General features: G+C 41.9%; 1 protein-coding gene across 1 annotated transcript in view; it reads left to right on the top strand.

The window, feature by feature from the left end:
• The window catches only part of SLC7A14 (solute carrier family 7 member 14), a 122,209-nt gene that overhangs the window by 89,851 nt on the left and 19,950 nt on the right, over window positions 1–12,408 (top strand). Inside the window, exon 7 of the mRNA XM_059064834.2 lies at window positions 1,643–2,520. Coding sequence (XP_058920817.1) covers window positions 1,643–2,520 — 878 coding nt within the window. The remainder of the gene's footprint in view (window positions 1–1,642; window positions 2,521–12,408) is intronic.

The following is a 12,408-nucleotide window of genomic DNA, read 5'->3' as shown; positions in this document are numbered from 1 at the left end:
ACAATAACTCTATTTTACAGAAGAGTATACTAGATGAATATATGCAGGTTTAAAAAAAGAAAAACTTGCCCCAAATCCCCCAGCTGCTGGGTGGCGGGGTCAGGATTTGAACCCAGGACTGTCTGACCCCGACAACCAGACTTTTAACCACACCAGTATACTGACACTTCCAGCCCCCTAAGCTGGCCACGAAGTAGCCTATCTGCCCATGGTACAAAGGGGATGTGGCCCTATCTCTTGGTTCCTAGTGTCTACTGTGTGAAGAGCTTGCAGGGAAGGCATTCTTCAAGTGCACAAAACAAGGAGTAAACCTCCAAGGAGCTCTCAGGAGTGCAGAGGGGTCCAGCTCAGGGACTTTATCTCTGCCATCGGCTGTCACATTCTGCCCCGTTTCCTCCACGTACCCCCTGAGGTCACCACCGAGCTTTGACCTTGGGGGAGCTGGAAAGATCAAGAAAAGGCTGACTAGCTATCTATTTTATATTTGGTAGTGTATATATATGTCCATGCCGCTCTTTCACTTCGTCCTGGCTTACCCTTCCCCCTCCCCGCAGCCGCATAGCACAGGGAGATCAGCTGGGTGCTTTGTGTCCACCTAGAGGGATGGGATAGGGAGGGTGGGAGGGAGACGCAAGAGGGAGGAGATATGGGGATATATGTATACATATAGCTGATTCACTTTGTTATAAAGCAGAAACTAGCACACCACTGTAAAGCAATTATACTTCAATAAAGATGTTTAAAAAGAGAGAAAAGGCTGACCATAGTGGAGGTGTGACAACTTCACACATCCAAAAGGTTTTTCAGCTGTCAAAGAAAACCAAGAGGAAAGACGCTGGGGCTCTGAGCACAGTTTATCGTCCTGTTTGAATCATGGAAATAAGGGAGGAATGGAAGAGGAAGGAGGAGGGTGTGCCAGAATGAGAGAGGAGGAGGGCGGGAACCTACCTAAGCCTCCAGGAACTGCTAAAGAAGGGTGCCATTCAGTCACCCATGTTGGTCTTCTCTATCTTCTCCAGTTAGTAAGTGGCCGGATTTAGCTTTCATCCAGGAGCACATGTTCTCGATGACTGTACTATTTTGCCAACCAAATCCCTGTACTTCTGTTGTAGAGCAAGTGCTCCTCAAGCTCTGGCATAAATCAGCATCCTCTGGAGGTTGTTTAAAGCGTAGAGTTTGTTGGGCCCCACTCCCAGAGAGTCTGACATGGTAGGTCTCAGGTAAAACCTCAGAATACATATTTCTAACAAGTTCCAAGGTGATGCTGATGCTGTTAATCCATGGACCACACTTTGGGTAACACAGGTGTAGAGGACCCCCAAGCAGATGTATGACTTTGCCAAGTATCCCTTCTTCATAGCAAAGCCTATGCTTCAATTTAGATTTCTGAGAATCCCCTCCATCCCATCACATAATGAAGTAGGAATTTTAATAAGGAAGTTTGGCTCAAACTCCAGGAATTAAAGTAAATTCTGTTTAAATTATATTCCAGGAACCGAATCCTGGGGTAGGAATAGCAGCTGTATTTAAAGCAGTGAATCCAGAAGTAAGCTGGAGAAGCAGGACCAGGAGGTGTTAAACCATGTTGACTCAATCCCCATGTGTAGCTCACCGTGCACCCTCTGCTTGCCCCTCCTTTCAGGTTCCTGGCTCACGTGAGCTCCTACACAGAGACCCCAGTGGTGGCCTGCATTGTGTCGGGGTTCCTGGCGGCTCTCCTCTCCCTGTTAGTCAGCCTGAGAGATCTGATTGAGATGATGTCCATCGGCACCCTCCTCGCCTACACCCTGGTCTCTGTCTGCGTCTTGCTCCTCCGATACCAACCAGAAAGTGACATTGACGGGTTTGTCAAGTTTCTGTCTCAGGAGCACACAAAGAAGAAGGAGGGCATTCTGGCTGACTGTGAGAAGGAAGTCTGCTCTCCTGTGAGTGAAGGGGAAGAGTTTTCCGGCCCAGCCACCAATACATGTGGGGCTAAGAACTTACCATCCTTGGGAGACAATGAGATGCTCATAGGGAAATCAGACAAGTCAACCTACAACGTCAACCACCCAAACTACGGCACCGTGGACATGACCACAGGCATAGAAGCTGATGAAACTGAAAACATTTATCTCATCAAGTTAAAGAAGCTGATTGGGCCCCGTTACTACACCATGAGGATCCGGCTGGGTCTTCCAGGCAAAATGGACCGGCCCACGGCAGCTACGGGGCACACAGTGACCATCTGCGTGCTCCTGCTCTTCATCCTCATGTTCATCTTCTGCTCCTTCATCATCTTTGGCTCCGACTACATCTCAGAGCAGAGCTGGTGGGCCATCCTTCTGGTCATTCTGATGGTGCTGCTGATCAGCATCCTGGTGTTTGTGATCCTGCAGCAGCCAGAGAACCCCAAGAAGCTGCCCTACATGGCTCCCTGTCTCCCCTTTGTGCCTGCCTTTGCCATGCTGGTGAACATCTATCTCATGCTAAAGCTCTCCACCATCACATGGATCCGGTTTGCGGTCTGGTGCTTTGTGGGTAAGCAACTTCCTCTGAAGCCTTGAGAGTGTTCCCTTCTAAAACCTTGATCAGGCTTATCTCAGAATCACCTCCTAGCTGGACCGGGCATCACTATTCCAAGAGAAATCTGGCTGGTTCTGTGGATCCCTACTTCCTGCATTAGAGTCAAAAAAGCCAGCTGTGCCCTTTCTGCCTGTTAGGATCTTGGTTGTTAGTTTTGAAGAATGATACTGATCAATCCATCACTTCATTGAATACTATTATTGGGTGTTCTTCTTGTGGATAATTAGTATCATAGAAGGTCCACTTAAAATGAATCCACATTTTTAAAAAGGACAAAAATAACATAAAAATGAGGGTGGGAAAGGCTGATTGGAATGCTTAAAAACTAAAAATTATGAAAAATTTTATTTATCTTACGTTCAACAAAATTAAAATAGCAATCATGCCATGTTTTTTTAAATGAGAAAACTTTGAATTAAGTATGGGGGTTTTAGGCAGTTTTTTGACAAAATTGTATCACGGCACCATTTAACAGCCCTCACTTTTTGTTGACTTTGCAAAATACGCAAGTTTTTCATTTTTTCCCAAGATCTTTCTTCATCCTTTGATATTCCAATCATTCTCTTGCGAAGTACCCATTATACCACCATCCTTGTTGCTTTTCTCTTCTTCTATTGATAATTGATAAAACTCTGTTGGGTCATCAACGTCCACAGCTTTGAGTGAATTACTATTGCTCTCTCTAAATTCACTTTCACTGCCTCAGGAAGTCCTGTATCATTCCCAAGGTTTCCAGTTTTCCTTTGGGATCAATTTATATTATATTCACATTACATGTTTATCCTATGTGACCATCACTGATGTTTATGAAATTGCTGGGGATTGGTGCTTGTGATAACTTGAGAGGGATGTTTAAGTGAAGACTAATTTTAAAGTTCCTTAGTTATTATTTTTATATTTCCTATACAACTTGGTAACCCTGGGGTCTCTGGCAACAAATACTTAGCTAAGGAGAGTCCTTAGGTGCTTTGAGGAATAGGAAAGTAAAGAATAAGTAACTCAGCCTTAAGGGAGGCAAGACAAATATGTGTGAATCAACCAGCCTGAGCAAGGCAGCATAGAGAGTCACTGAGTTGTAGCCCATCCACTCCTTGAGGTCAGGGATATGGGTGTTCAACCCAGTAACCTCTGTGCCGGCACATAGTTCGTGCTTAATAAATACTTCTCTATGATTGTAAAGCTCTCTTCAGATGAAAAAAAGGAAACTTCCAGTCAGAATAGCTGGAAAGGACTTTAAGGAGGTAGAATTTGAACTGGGCCTATAAGATAGGATTTAGGTAGAGGGAAGTGGGGGGAAAACACAGTATTCAAAGGAAAGAACATATGTCTCCCAGAAGACTCCTCACATCCAAAGGCCATCCTATGCCTTCCTATAAGCATTTTGTACCAATTTTTCACTACCCTAAGCCTCATCCCTTGTTAGACTTTAAGGGATCTCTTGAGAGGACCCCACCGACTCATCAAAGTTCTAAGCATTTATATGATTCATTCACAATCTCTCTTTTCTGTTTAAACATTTTTCCACTGGAACAAGAAGCTAACCAATGGAAAGATGCTATCATGGGTAGAAATGAATGAAGTGGGTAGAAATATTAGTGTCATGTATTTGTCAAATGAATGTAGGCACAGACACAAATACACATGAATTTATTCATTTTTTCCTGGACTATTTAAGCTAGAAGAGGCCTCCAACATCTAGTACAGTGTTACCTACAGTGTGGTGACCATTCCATTGTTAATATTCGGACTGATTTTAAAGAGTATATGAATGAACTTTTTAAAATATTATATGATTATTATTCACTTTCACAAATACTAGAAAAATATATACATTCCCATGAATCTGGTGATTATTTTTAAATTTTAAAAGTGAGTCAAGGAGATTCAAGATGGCAGAGAGTAGGTGGAGGTGGAGTTCATCTCTCTCCAAGGATGCATCAGGAATACATCTGTGGATGCATCAGGAATACATCTGTAGATGCAACAGTTCTCACAGAACACCAGCTGAAAACTAGCAGAAGACCTTGGACACTGGAAAGGACTATAAAGATCCCTGCATAACTGGGTAGGATGGAAAAAAAGAAGGGAGAAGGAGGAGGAGAGGAAGCAGGACAGGACCTGCACCCCAGGGAGGGGAAGCTGAAGCAGATGAGAGAGCTCCGAATTTGGGGAAACCCCCTCTCTGACAGGGAAATAGACTGGGACAGAAGGGAAGCATTAGAGGCTGTCGGAAGAGGGTGAAGTGGCCAGTCTGTGGCAGACAGGACAGAGTGAGAAATACACAGACAGTCCATACTGTGGCCATACGTGTCCGGGCCGGGGCGTGTATTCACAGGTGTGCAAAGGGGCTGGGAGCTGGTGCATGGGGACTAGAGAACAGGCTCAGAGTGAGAACTGCTGTTGGCTGTGGGGAGACGGACTGAGGGGACAGGTGGGAGGAAATCTGCAGCAGGCAATGCCTAGGGAAGAAGACTGGACTGCCATGGAAGCAGGGTGCTATTGCTCAGTCACACACAGGGGGAGGAGCCATTACTGTAGCCTCTCTCTACCTACACGCTGGCACCTGCCAGTGACAATAAAAAAAGCCCCCTCAGGGCTGGCCTTCATGTGCCTTACGCCGGGAAGCAGAAAAGGCCCTCGCTAGGGCCATATCTCTTGCACCCGTGGCTGCTGGCTTCCCTGCGCATTTGGCGCCCCTGGGGCTCCCATGATCCAAGCAGTCATACCACCTCTGTGCCTGGTCCTCACAGGGCCAGACCCAAGAGCCCCAAGGCAGACTCAGGACAAGACTCCTGTGGTTTGACCACACGCAGAGGTGGGGATAAAACTAAAGCTGAACCCCAGGGATGGGGCGACTAAGGAAGAAGACAGAAAATCTTTCCACCAGCTGTACAAGCTGCAGATTAAATCCCTGCAATCAGTTAGGTAGACCCTGCGTCTATGGAACATCTGAGTAGACACTGAGTGTTCCCACAAATGAAAACAGTCTAGCTCTGGCAGCTGTGGACTTTGGGGGCAGCACACGCAGGAACTGGGCCAGATCAGAGCCTGAGTGGTCCCCACAGTGCCCACAGCAGGTCCAGAGAACAGCCCAGAGGCAGAGGAGAGCCTCCTGGGGAGGTGGAGGAGGGCTGTGGCTCATGGCATGTGCAAGGACACTTACAGCAGACACCCCACGGAAACATAATTATTACTATTGACTTTATTATGTTTTGATTCATTCTGTTGTTGGTTCTAGCTTTTTAAAATTTTTCTGGTTTCTTTTTCTTTCTTTTTTTGTTTGTTTCTTGTTGTTTTGGGGGGTTTTTTTGTTTTGTTTATTTAGTCTTTTGGGATCTCTGTTATATAACTTTAAAAAAATTTTTAATACATTTCTATTTATATTTTGCTTTGCTATTGCTCTGTGTTCTTTTCCCTTATTTTTTTCTTCCTCTTTTTCTTTAATATATTTTTCTTTTTTATATATATTTCTATTTCTACTTTGCTTTTCTGTTGTCCTGTGTTTTTCCCCTTTTTATTTTATTTTATTATCATCTTTTTAATCATTTTTATCGGTTTGTGGTTTCCTTGCTTTACTCTTCAGTTGGCACACTGCTTTGGTTTTGTTTTTAGGTTATGTGTTTTTGTTACTTTTAATCCTTATTGTTTGATTTTTTTTTTTCTTTCTTTCTTTTTGTTTTGTGGTACGCGGGCCTCTAACTGTTGTGGCCTCTCCTGTTGCGGAGCACAGGCTCCAGATGCACAGGCTCAGTGGCCACAGCCCATAGGCCCATCCGCTCCGTGGCACATGGGACCCTCCAGGACCGGGGCACAAACCCATGTCCCCCGCATCGGCAGGCAGACTCCCAACCACTGCACCACCAGGGAAGCCCTGATTTCATTTTTATTTATTTATTTATTTATTTATTTTGCGGTACGCGGGCCTCTCACTGCTGTGGCCTCTCCCGTTGCGGAGCACAGGCTCCGGACACACAGGCTCAGCGGCCATGGCTCACGGGCCCAGGCGCTCCGCGGCATGTGGGATCCTCCCGGACCGGGGCACTGAACCCGCATCCCCTGCATTGGCAGGCGGACTCTCAACCATTGCGCCACCGGAGAAGCCCCTGATTTCATTTTTAAATTCTTCTATTTGTCTGGTTGTTCTCTGGCTTTTTGTTTTATTTGGCTCTGTTTTTGTTTCTTTTATGTGTGTGTGTGTTTCCTTATTTCTGTTTATGTTTGATTTTGTTTTCCCCATTTCTCTGGGGTTTTGTTTGTCTTTTTTTTCTTTAATATATTTTCTGTTTTTTTAAATATCTGTTTCAATGTTGCTTTTCTGCTCTTCTGTCTTCTTTCCCCTTTCTCTTTTTCTTTTTTTTTTTTAGTATCATTTTTGTTGGTTTGCTTTGTTTCTTTGCTTCATTCTTCAGTTGGCACTCTGCTTTGGTTTTCTTTTTTGGTTTGGGTTTTTGTCAGCTCTCTTCTTAATTGTTTGATTTTCTTCTTGGGTTCTTTTGTTTGTCTGGTTGTTTTGCTATCTGATTTATTTTATTCTGTTTTTGTTTCTTTTGTGTGTGTGCATGTTTCCTTGTTTCTGTTTCTGTTTGTATTATTCTACTTTCTACCATGTGTCTGGGGTTTTGTTAGTCTTTTTTTTTTTTTTTCCTTAATCCCCCTTATTGCCAGGGCAAGCAACTTGCAGGGTCATGGTCCCTCAACCAGAAGTTGAGCCTGAGGCTCTGGAGTGGTAGCACTGAGCCCAGGATGCTGGACCACTAGCGAATTCCTGGCCCCAGGGAAGATTAATCACCAAGAGCTCTTTTGGAGGCCTCTATCTGAATCCAAGACCCAGCTCCACCCAACTGCCAGCAGCTCCCAACGCTGGACGCCTCACACTAAACAACAAACAAGACAAGAACAAAAACCCACCCATCAGCACACAGACTACCTAAAGTGATACTAAGCTCACAGACACCACAAAACATACCACATGACATGGCCCTGCTCATCAGAGGGAAAATACTCAGTTCCACCCACCAGAAGGCAGGCACCAGTCCCTCCCATCAGGAAGCCTACACAAGGCACTGGAACCAACCCCACCACCGGGGGCAGAGAACAGAAGCAAGAGGAACTACGACCCTGCAGCCGAGGGAAAAGAGACCTCAAATACTGTAAATTAGACAAAATGAGAAGATAGAGAAATATCTATAGGCAAAGGAGCAAGATAAAAACCCACAAGACCAAATAAATGAAGAGGAAATAGGCAAACTACCTGAAAAAGAATTTAGAGTAATGATAGTGAAGATGATCAAAAATCTTGGAAATAGAATAGAGAAAATACAAGAAACGTTTAACAAGGACCTAGAAGGACTAAAGAGCCAACAAACAGTAATGAACAACACAATAACTGAAATTAAAAATACTTTATTTAATTTTTTTAATTAAATAAAAAATAGTGGAAAACTGAGGCAGAAGAAAGGATAAGTGAGCTGGAAGATAGAAAGGTGGAAATAACTGCCAGGGAGGAGAATAAAGAAAAAAGAATGAAAAGAATTGAGGACAGTCTCAGAGACCTCTGGGACAACATTAAGCATACCAACAACGAATTATAGGCATCCCAGAAGAAAAAGAAAAAAGAAAGGGTCTGAGAAAATATTTGAAGAGATTATAGTTGAAAACTTCCCCAACATGGGGAAGGAAATAGTCAATCAAGTCCAAGACATGCAGAGAGTCGAGAGTCCCATACAGGAGAAACCCAAGGAGAAACATGCCGAGACACGTATTAATCAAACTAACAGAAATTAAACACAATAAAAAAATATTAAAAGCAGCAAGGGAAAAGCAACAAATAACATACAAGGGAATCCCCATAAGGTTAACAGCTGATCTTTCAGCAGAAACTCTACAGGCCAGAAGGGAGTGGCAAGATATATTTAAACTGATGAAAGGGAAAAACCTACAACCAAGATTACTCTACCCAGCAAGGGTCTCATTCAGATTTGATGGAGAAATCAAAAGCTTTAAAGACAAGCAAAAGTTAAGAGAATTCAGCACCACCAAACCAGCTTTACAAAAAAGGCTAAAGGAACTTCTCTAGGCAGGAAACGCAAGAGAAGGAAAAGACTTACAAAAACAAATCCAAAACAGTTAAGAAAATGGTAATAGGAACATACATATCAATAATTTCCTCAAATGTAAATGGATTAAACTCCCCAACCAAAAGACGCAGACTGGCTGAATGGATACAAAAACAAGACCCATATATATGTTGTCTACAAGAGACCCACTTCAGACCTAGGGACACATACAGACTGAAAATGAGGGGATGGAGAAAGATACTCCATGCAAATGGAAATCAAAAGAAATCTGGAGTAGCAATACTCACATCAGATAAAATACACTTTAAAATAAAGACTATTATAAGAGACAAGGAAAGACACTATATAATGATAAAGGGATCAATCCAAGAAGATATAACAATTGTAAATGTCTATTCACCCAACACAGGAGCACCTCAATACATAAGGCAAATGCTAACAGCCATAAACAGGGAAATGAACAGTAACACAATAATAGCAGGTGAGTTTAACACTCCACTTACACCAATGGACAGATCATCCAAACAGAAAATAAGAAAACACAAGCTTTAAATGACACATTAGACCAGATGGACTTAATTGATATTTATAGGACATTCTATCCAAAAACAACAGAATACACTTTCTTCTCAAGTGCACACGGAACAGTCTCCAGGATAGATCACACCTTGGGTCACAAATCAAGCCTCAGTAAATTTAAGAAAACTGAAATTGTATCAAGCATCTTTTCCAACCACAACACTATGAGACTAGGTATCAATTACAGGGAAAAAAACTCTAAAAACTACAACACATGGAGGCTAAACAATACGCTACTAAGCAACCAAGGGATCACTGAGGAAATCAAAAAATATACCTAGAAACAAATGACAATGAAAACATGACGACCCAAAACCTATGGGATGCAGCAAAAGCAGTTCTAAGAGGGAAGTTTATAGCAATACAATCCTACCTCAAGAAATAGGAAAAATCTCAAATAAACAACCTAACCTGACACCTAAAGCAATTAGAGAAAGAACAAAAAACCCCAAAGTCAGCAGAAGAAAAGAAATCATAAAGACCAAATCAGAAATAAATGAAGAAGAAATGAAGGAAACAATACCAAAGATCAATAAAACTAAAAGCTGATTCTTTGAGAAGATGCACAAAATTGATAAAACATTTTTCCAGACTCATCAGGAAAAAAAGGGAGAAGACTCAAAGCAACAGAATTAGAAATGAAAAAGGAGAAGTAACAACTGACACCGCAGAAATACAAAGGGTCATGAGAGACTACTACAAGCAACTATATGCCAATAAAATGGACAACCTGGAAGAAATGGACAAATTCTTAGAAAACTACAACCTTCCAAGACTGAACCAGGAGGAAATAGAAAACATGAACAGACCAATCACAAGCACTGAAATTGAAACTGTGATTAAAAATCTTCCAACAATGGGCTTCCCTGGTGGCACAGTGGTTGAGAATCTGCCTGAGAATGCAGGGGACACGGGTTCAAGCCCTGGTCTGGGAAGATCCCACATGCTGTGGAGCAACTGGGCTCATGAGCCACAACTACTGAGCCTGCGCGTCTGAAGCCTGTGCTCCACAACAAGACAGGCCGCGATAGTGAGAGGCCCATGCACCTCGATGAAGAGTGGTCCCCGCTTGCCACAACTAGAGAAAGCCCTCGCACAGAAACGAAGACCCAACACAGCCTAAAATAAATAAATAAATTTATTTTTTTAAAAAATCTTCCAACAAACAAGAGGCCAGGGCCAGATGGCTTCACAGGCGAATTCTATCAAACATTTAGAAAAGAGCTAACACCTATCCTTCTCAAACTCTCCCAAAATATAGCAGAGGGAAGAACACTCCCAAACTCAACCTATGAAGCCACCATCACCCTGATACCAAAACCAGACGAGGATGTCACAAAAAAAAGAAAATTACAGGCCAATATCACTGATGAACATAGATGAAAAAATCCTCAACAAATACTAGCAAACAGAATCCAACAGCACATTAAAAGGATCATACACCATGATCAAGTGGGGTTTATCCCAGGAATGCAAAGATTCTTCAATATATGCAAATCAATCAATGTGACACACCACATTAACAAACTGAAGAATTAAAACGATATGATAATCTCAATAGATGCAGAACAAGTTTTTGCCAAAATTCAAAACACATTTATGTTAAAAACTCTCCAGAAAGAGGGCACAGAGGAAACCTACCTTAACATAATAAACTCCATATATGACAAACCCACAGCCAACATCATTCTCAATGGTGAAAAACTGAAAGCATTTCCTCTAAGATCAGGAACAAGACAAGGGTACCCACGCTCACCACTATTATTCAACATAGTTTGGAAGTTTTAGCCATGGCAATCAGACAAGAAAAAGAAATAAAACGAATCCAAACTGAAAAAGAAGAAGTAAAACTGTCACTGTTTGCAGATGACATGATACTCTACAAATATAATCCTAAAGATGACACCAGAAAACTACTAGAGCTAATCAGTGAATTTGGTAAAGTAGCAGGATACAAAATTAATGCACAGAAATCTCTTGCATTCCTATACACTAACAATGAAAACTCAGAAAGAGAAATCAAGGAAACACTCCCATTTACCACTGCAACAAAAAGAATAAAATATCTAGGAATAAACCTACCTAAGGAGGCAAAAGACCTGTATGCAGAAAACTATAAGACACTTAATGAAAGAAATCAAAGACAATACAAACAGATGGAAAGATATACCATGTTCTTAGATTGGAAAAAGCAACATTGTGAAAGTGACTATACTACCCAAAGCAATCTACAGATTCAATGCAATTGCTATCAAATTACCAATGGCATTTTTTACACAACTAGAACAAAAAATTTTACAATGTGTATGGAAACACAAAAGACCTCGAATAGCCAAAGCAATCTTCAGGGGTAAAAAATGGAGCTGGAGGAATCAGGCTCCCCAACTTCAGACTATACTACAAGGCTACAGTAATCAAGACACTATGGTACTGGCACAAAAACAGAAATATAGATCAGTGGAACAAGCTAGAAAGCCCAGAGATAAACCCACACACGTATGGTTACCTTATCTTTGACAAAGGAGGCTAGAATATACAATGGAGCAAAGACAGCCTCTTCAATAAATGGAGCTGGGAAAACTGGACAGCTACATGTAAAAGAATGAAATTAGAACACTTCCTAACACCATACACAAAAATAAACTCAAAATGGATTAAAAACCTAAATGTAAGGTCAGACACTATAAAGCTCTTAGAGGAAAACATAGGCAGAACACTCTTTGACACAAATTGCAGCAAGATCTTTTCTGACCCACCTCCTAGAGTAATGGGAATAAAATAAAAAATAAACAAATGGGACCTAATGAATTTTAAAAGCTTTTGCACAGCAAAGGAAACCATAAACGAGACGAAAAGACAACCCTCAGAATGGGACAAAATATTTGCAAATGAAGCAATGGACAAAGGATTAATCTCCAAAATATACAAGTAGCCCATGCAGCTCAATATCAAAAAAAAACAAACAACCCAATCCAAAAATGGGCAGAAGACCTAAACAGACATTTCTCCAAGGAAGACATACAGATTGCCAACAAACACATGAAAAGATGCTCAACATCACTAATCATTAGAGAAATGAAAATCAAAACCACAGTGAGGTATCACCCCACACTTGTCAGAATGGCCATCATCACAAAATCTACAAACAATCAATGCTGGAGAGGGTGTGGAGAAAAGGGAACCCTCT

The sequence above is a fragment of the Kogia breviceps genome, chromosome 5 (assembly GCF_026419965.1).
Source record: "Kogia breviceps isolate mKogBre1 chromosome 5, mKogBre1 haplotype 1, whole genome shotgun sequence".
Lineage (NCBI taxonomy): Eukaryota > Metazoa > Chordata > Mammalia > Artiodactyla > Physeteridae > Kogia > Kogia breviceps.
The sequence above is the reverse complement of the archived record's forward strand: the minus strand, read 5'-3'. Positions and strand labels throughout refer to the sequence as shown.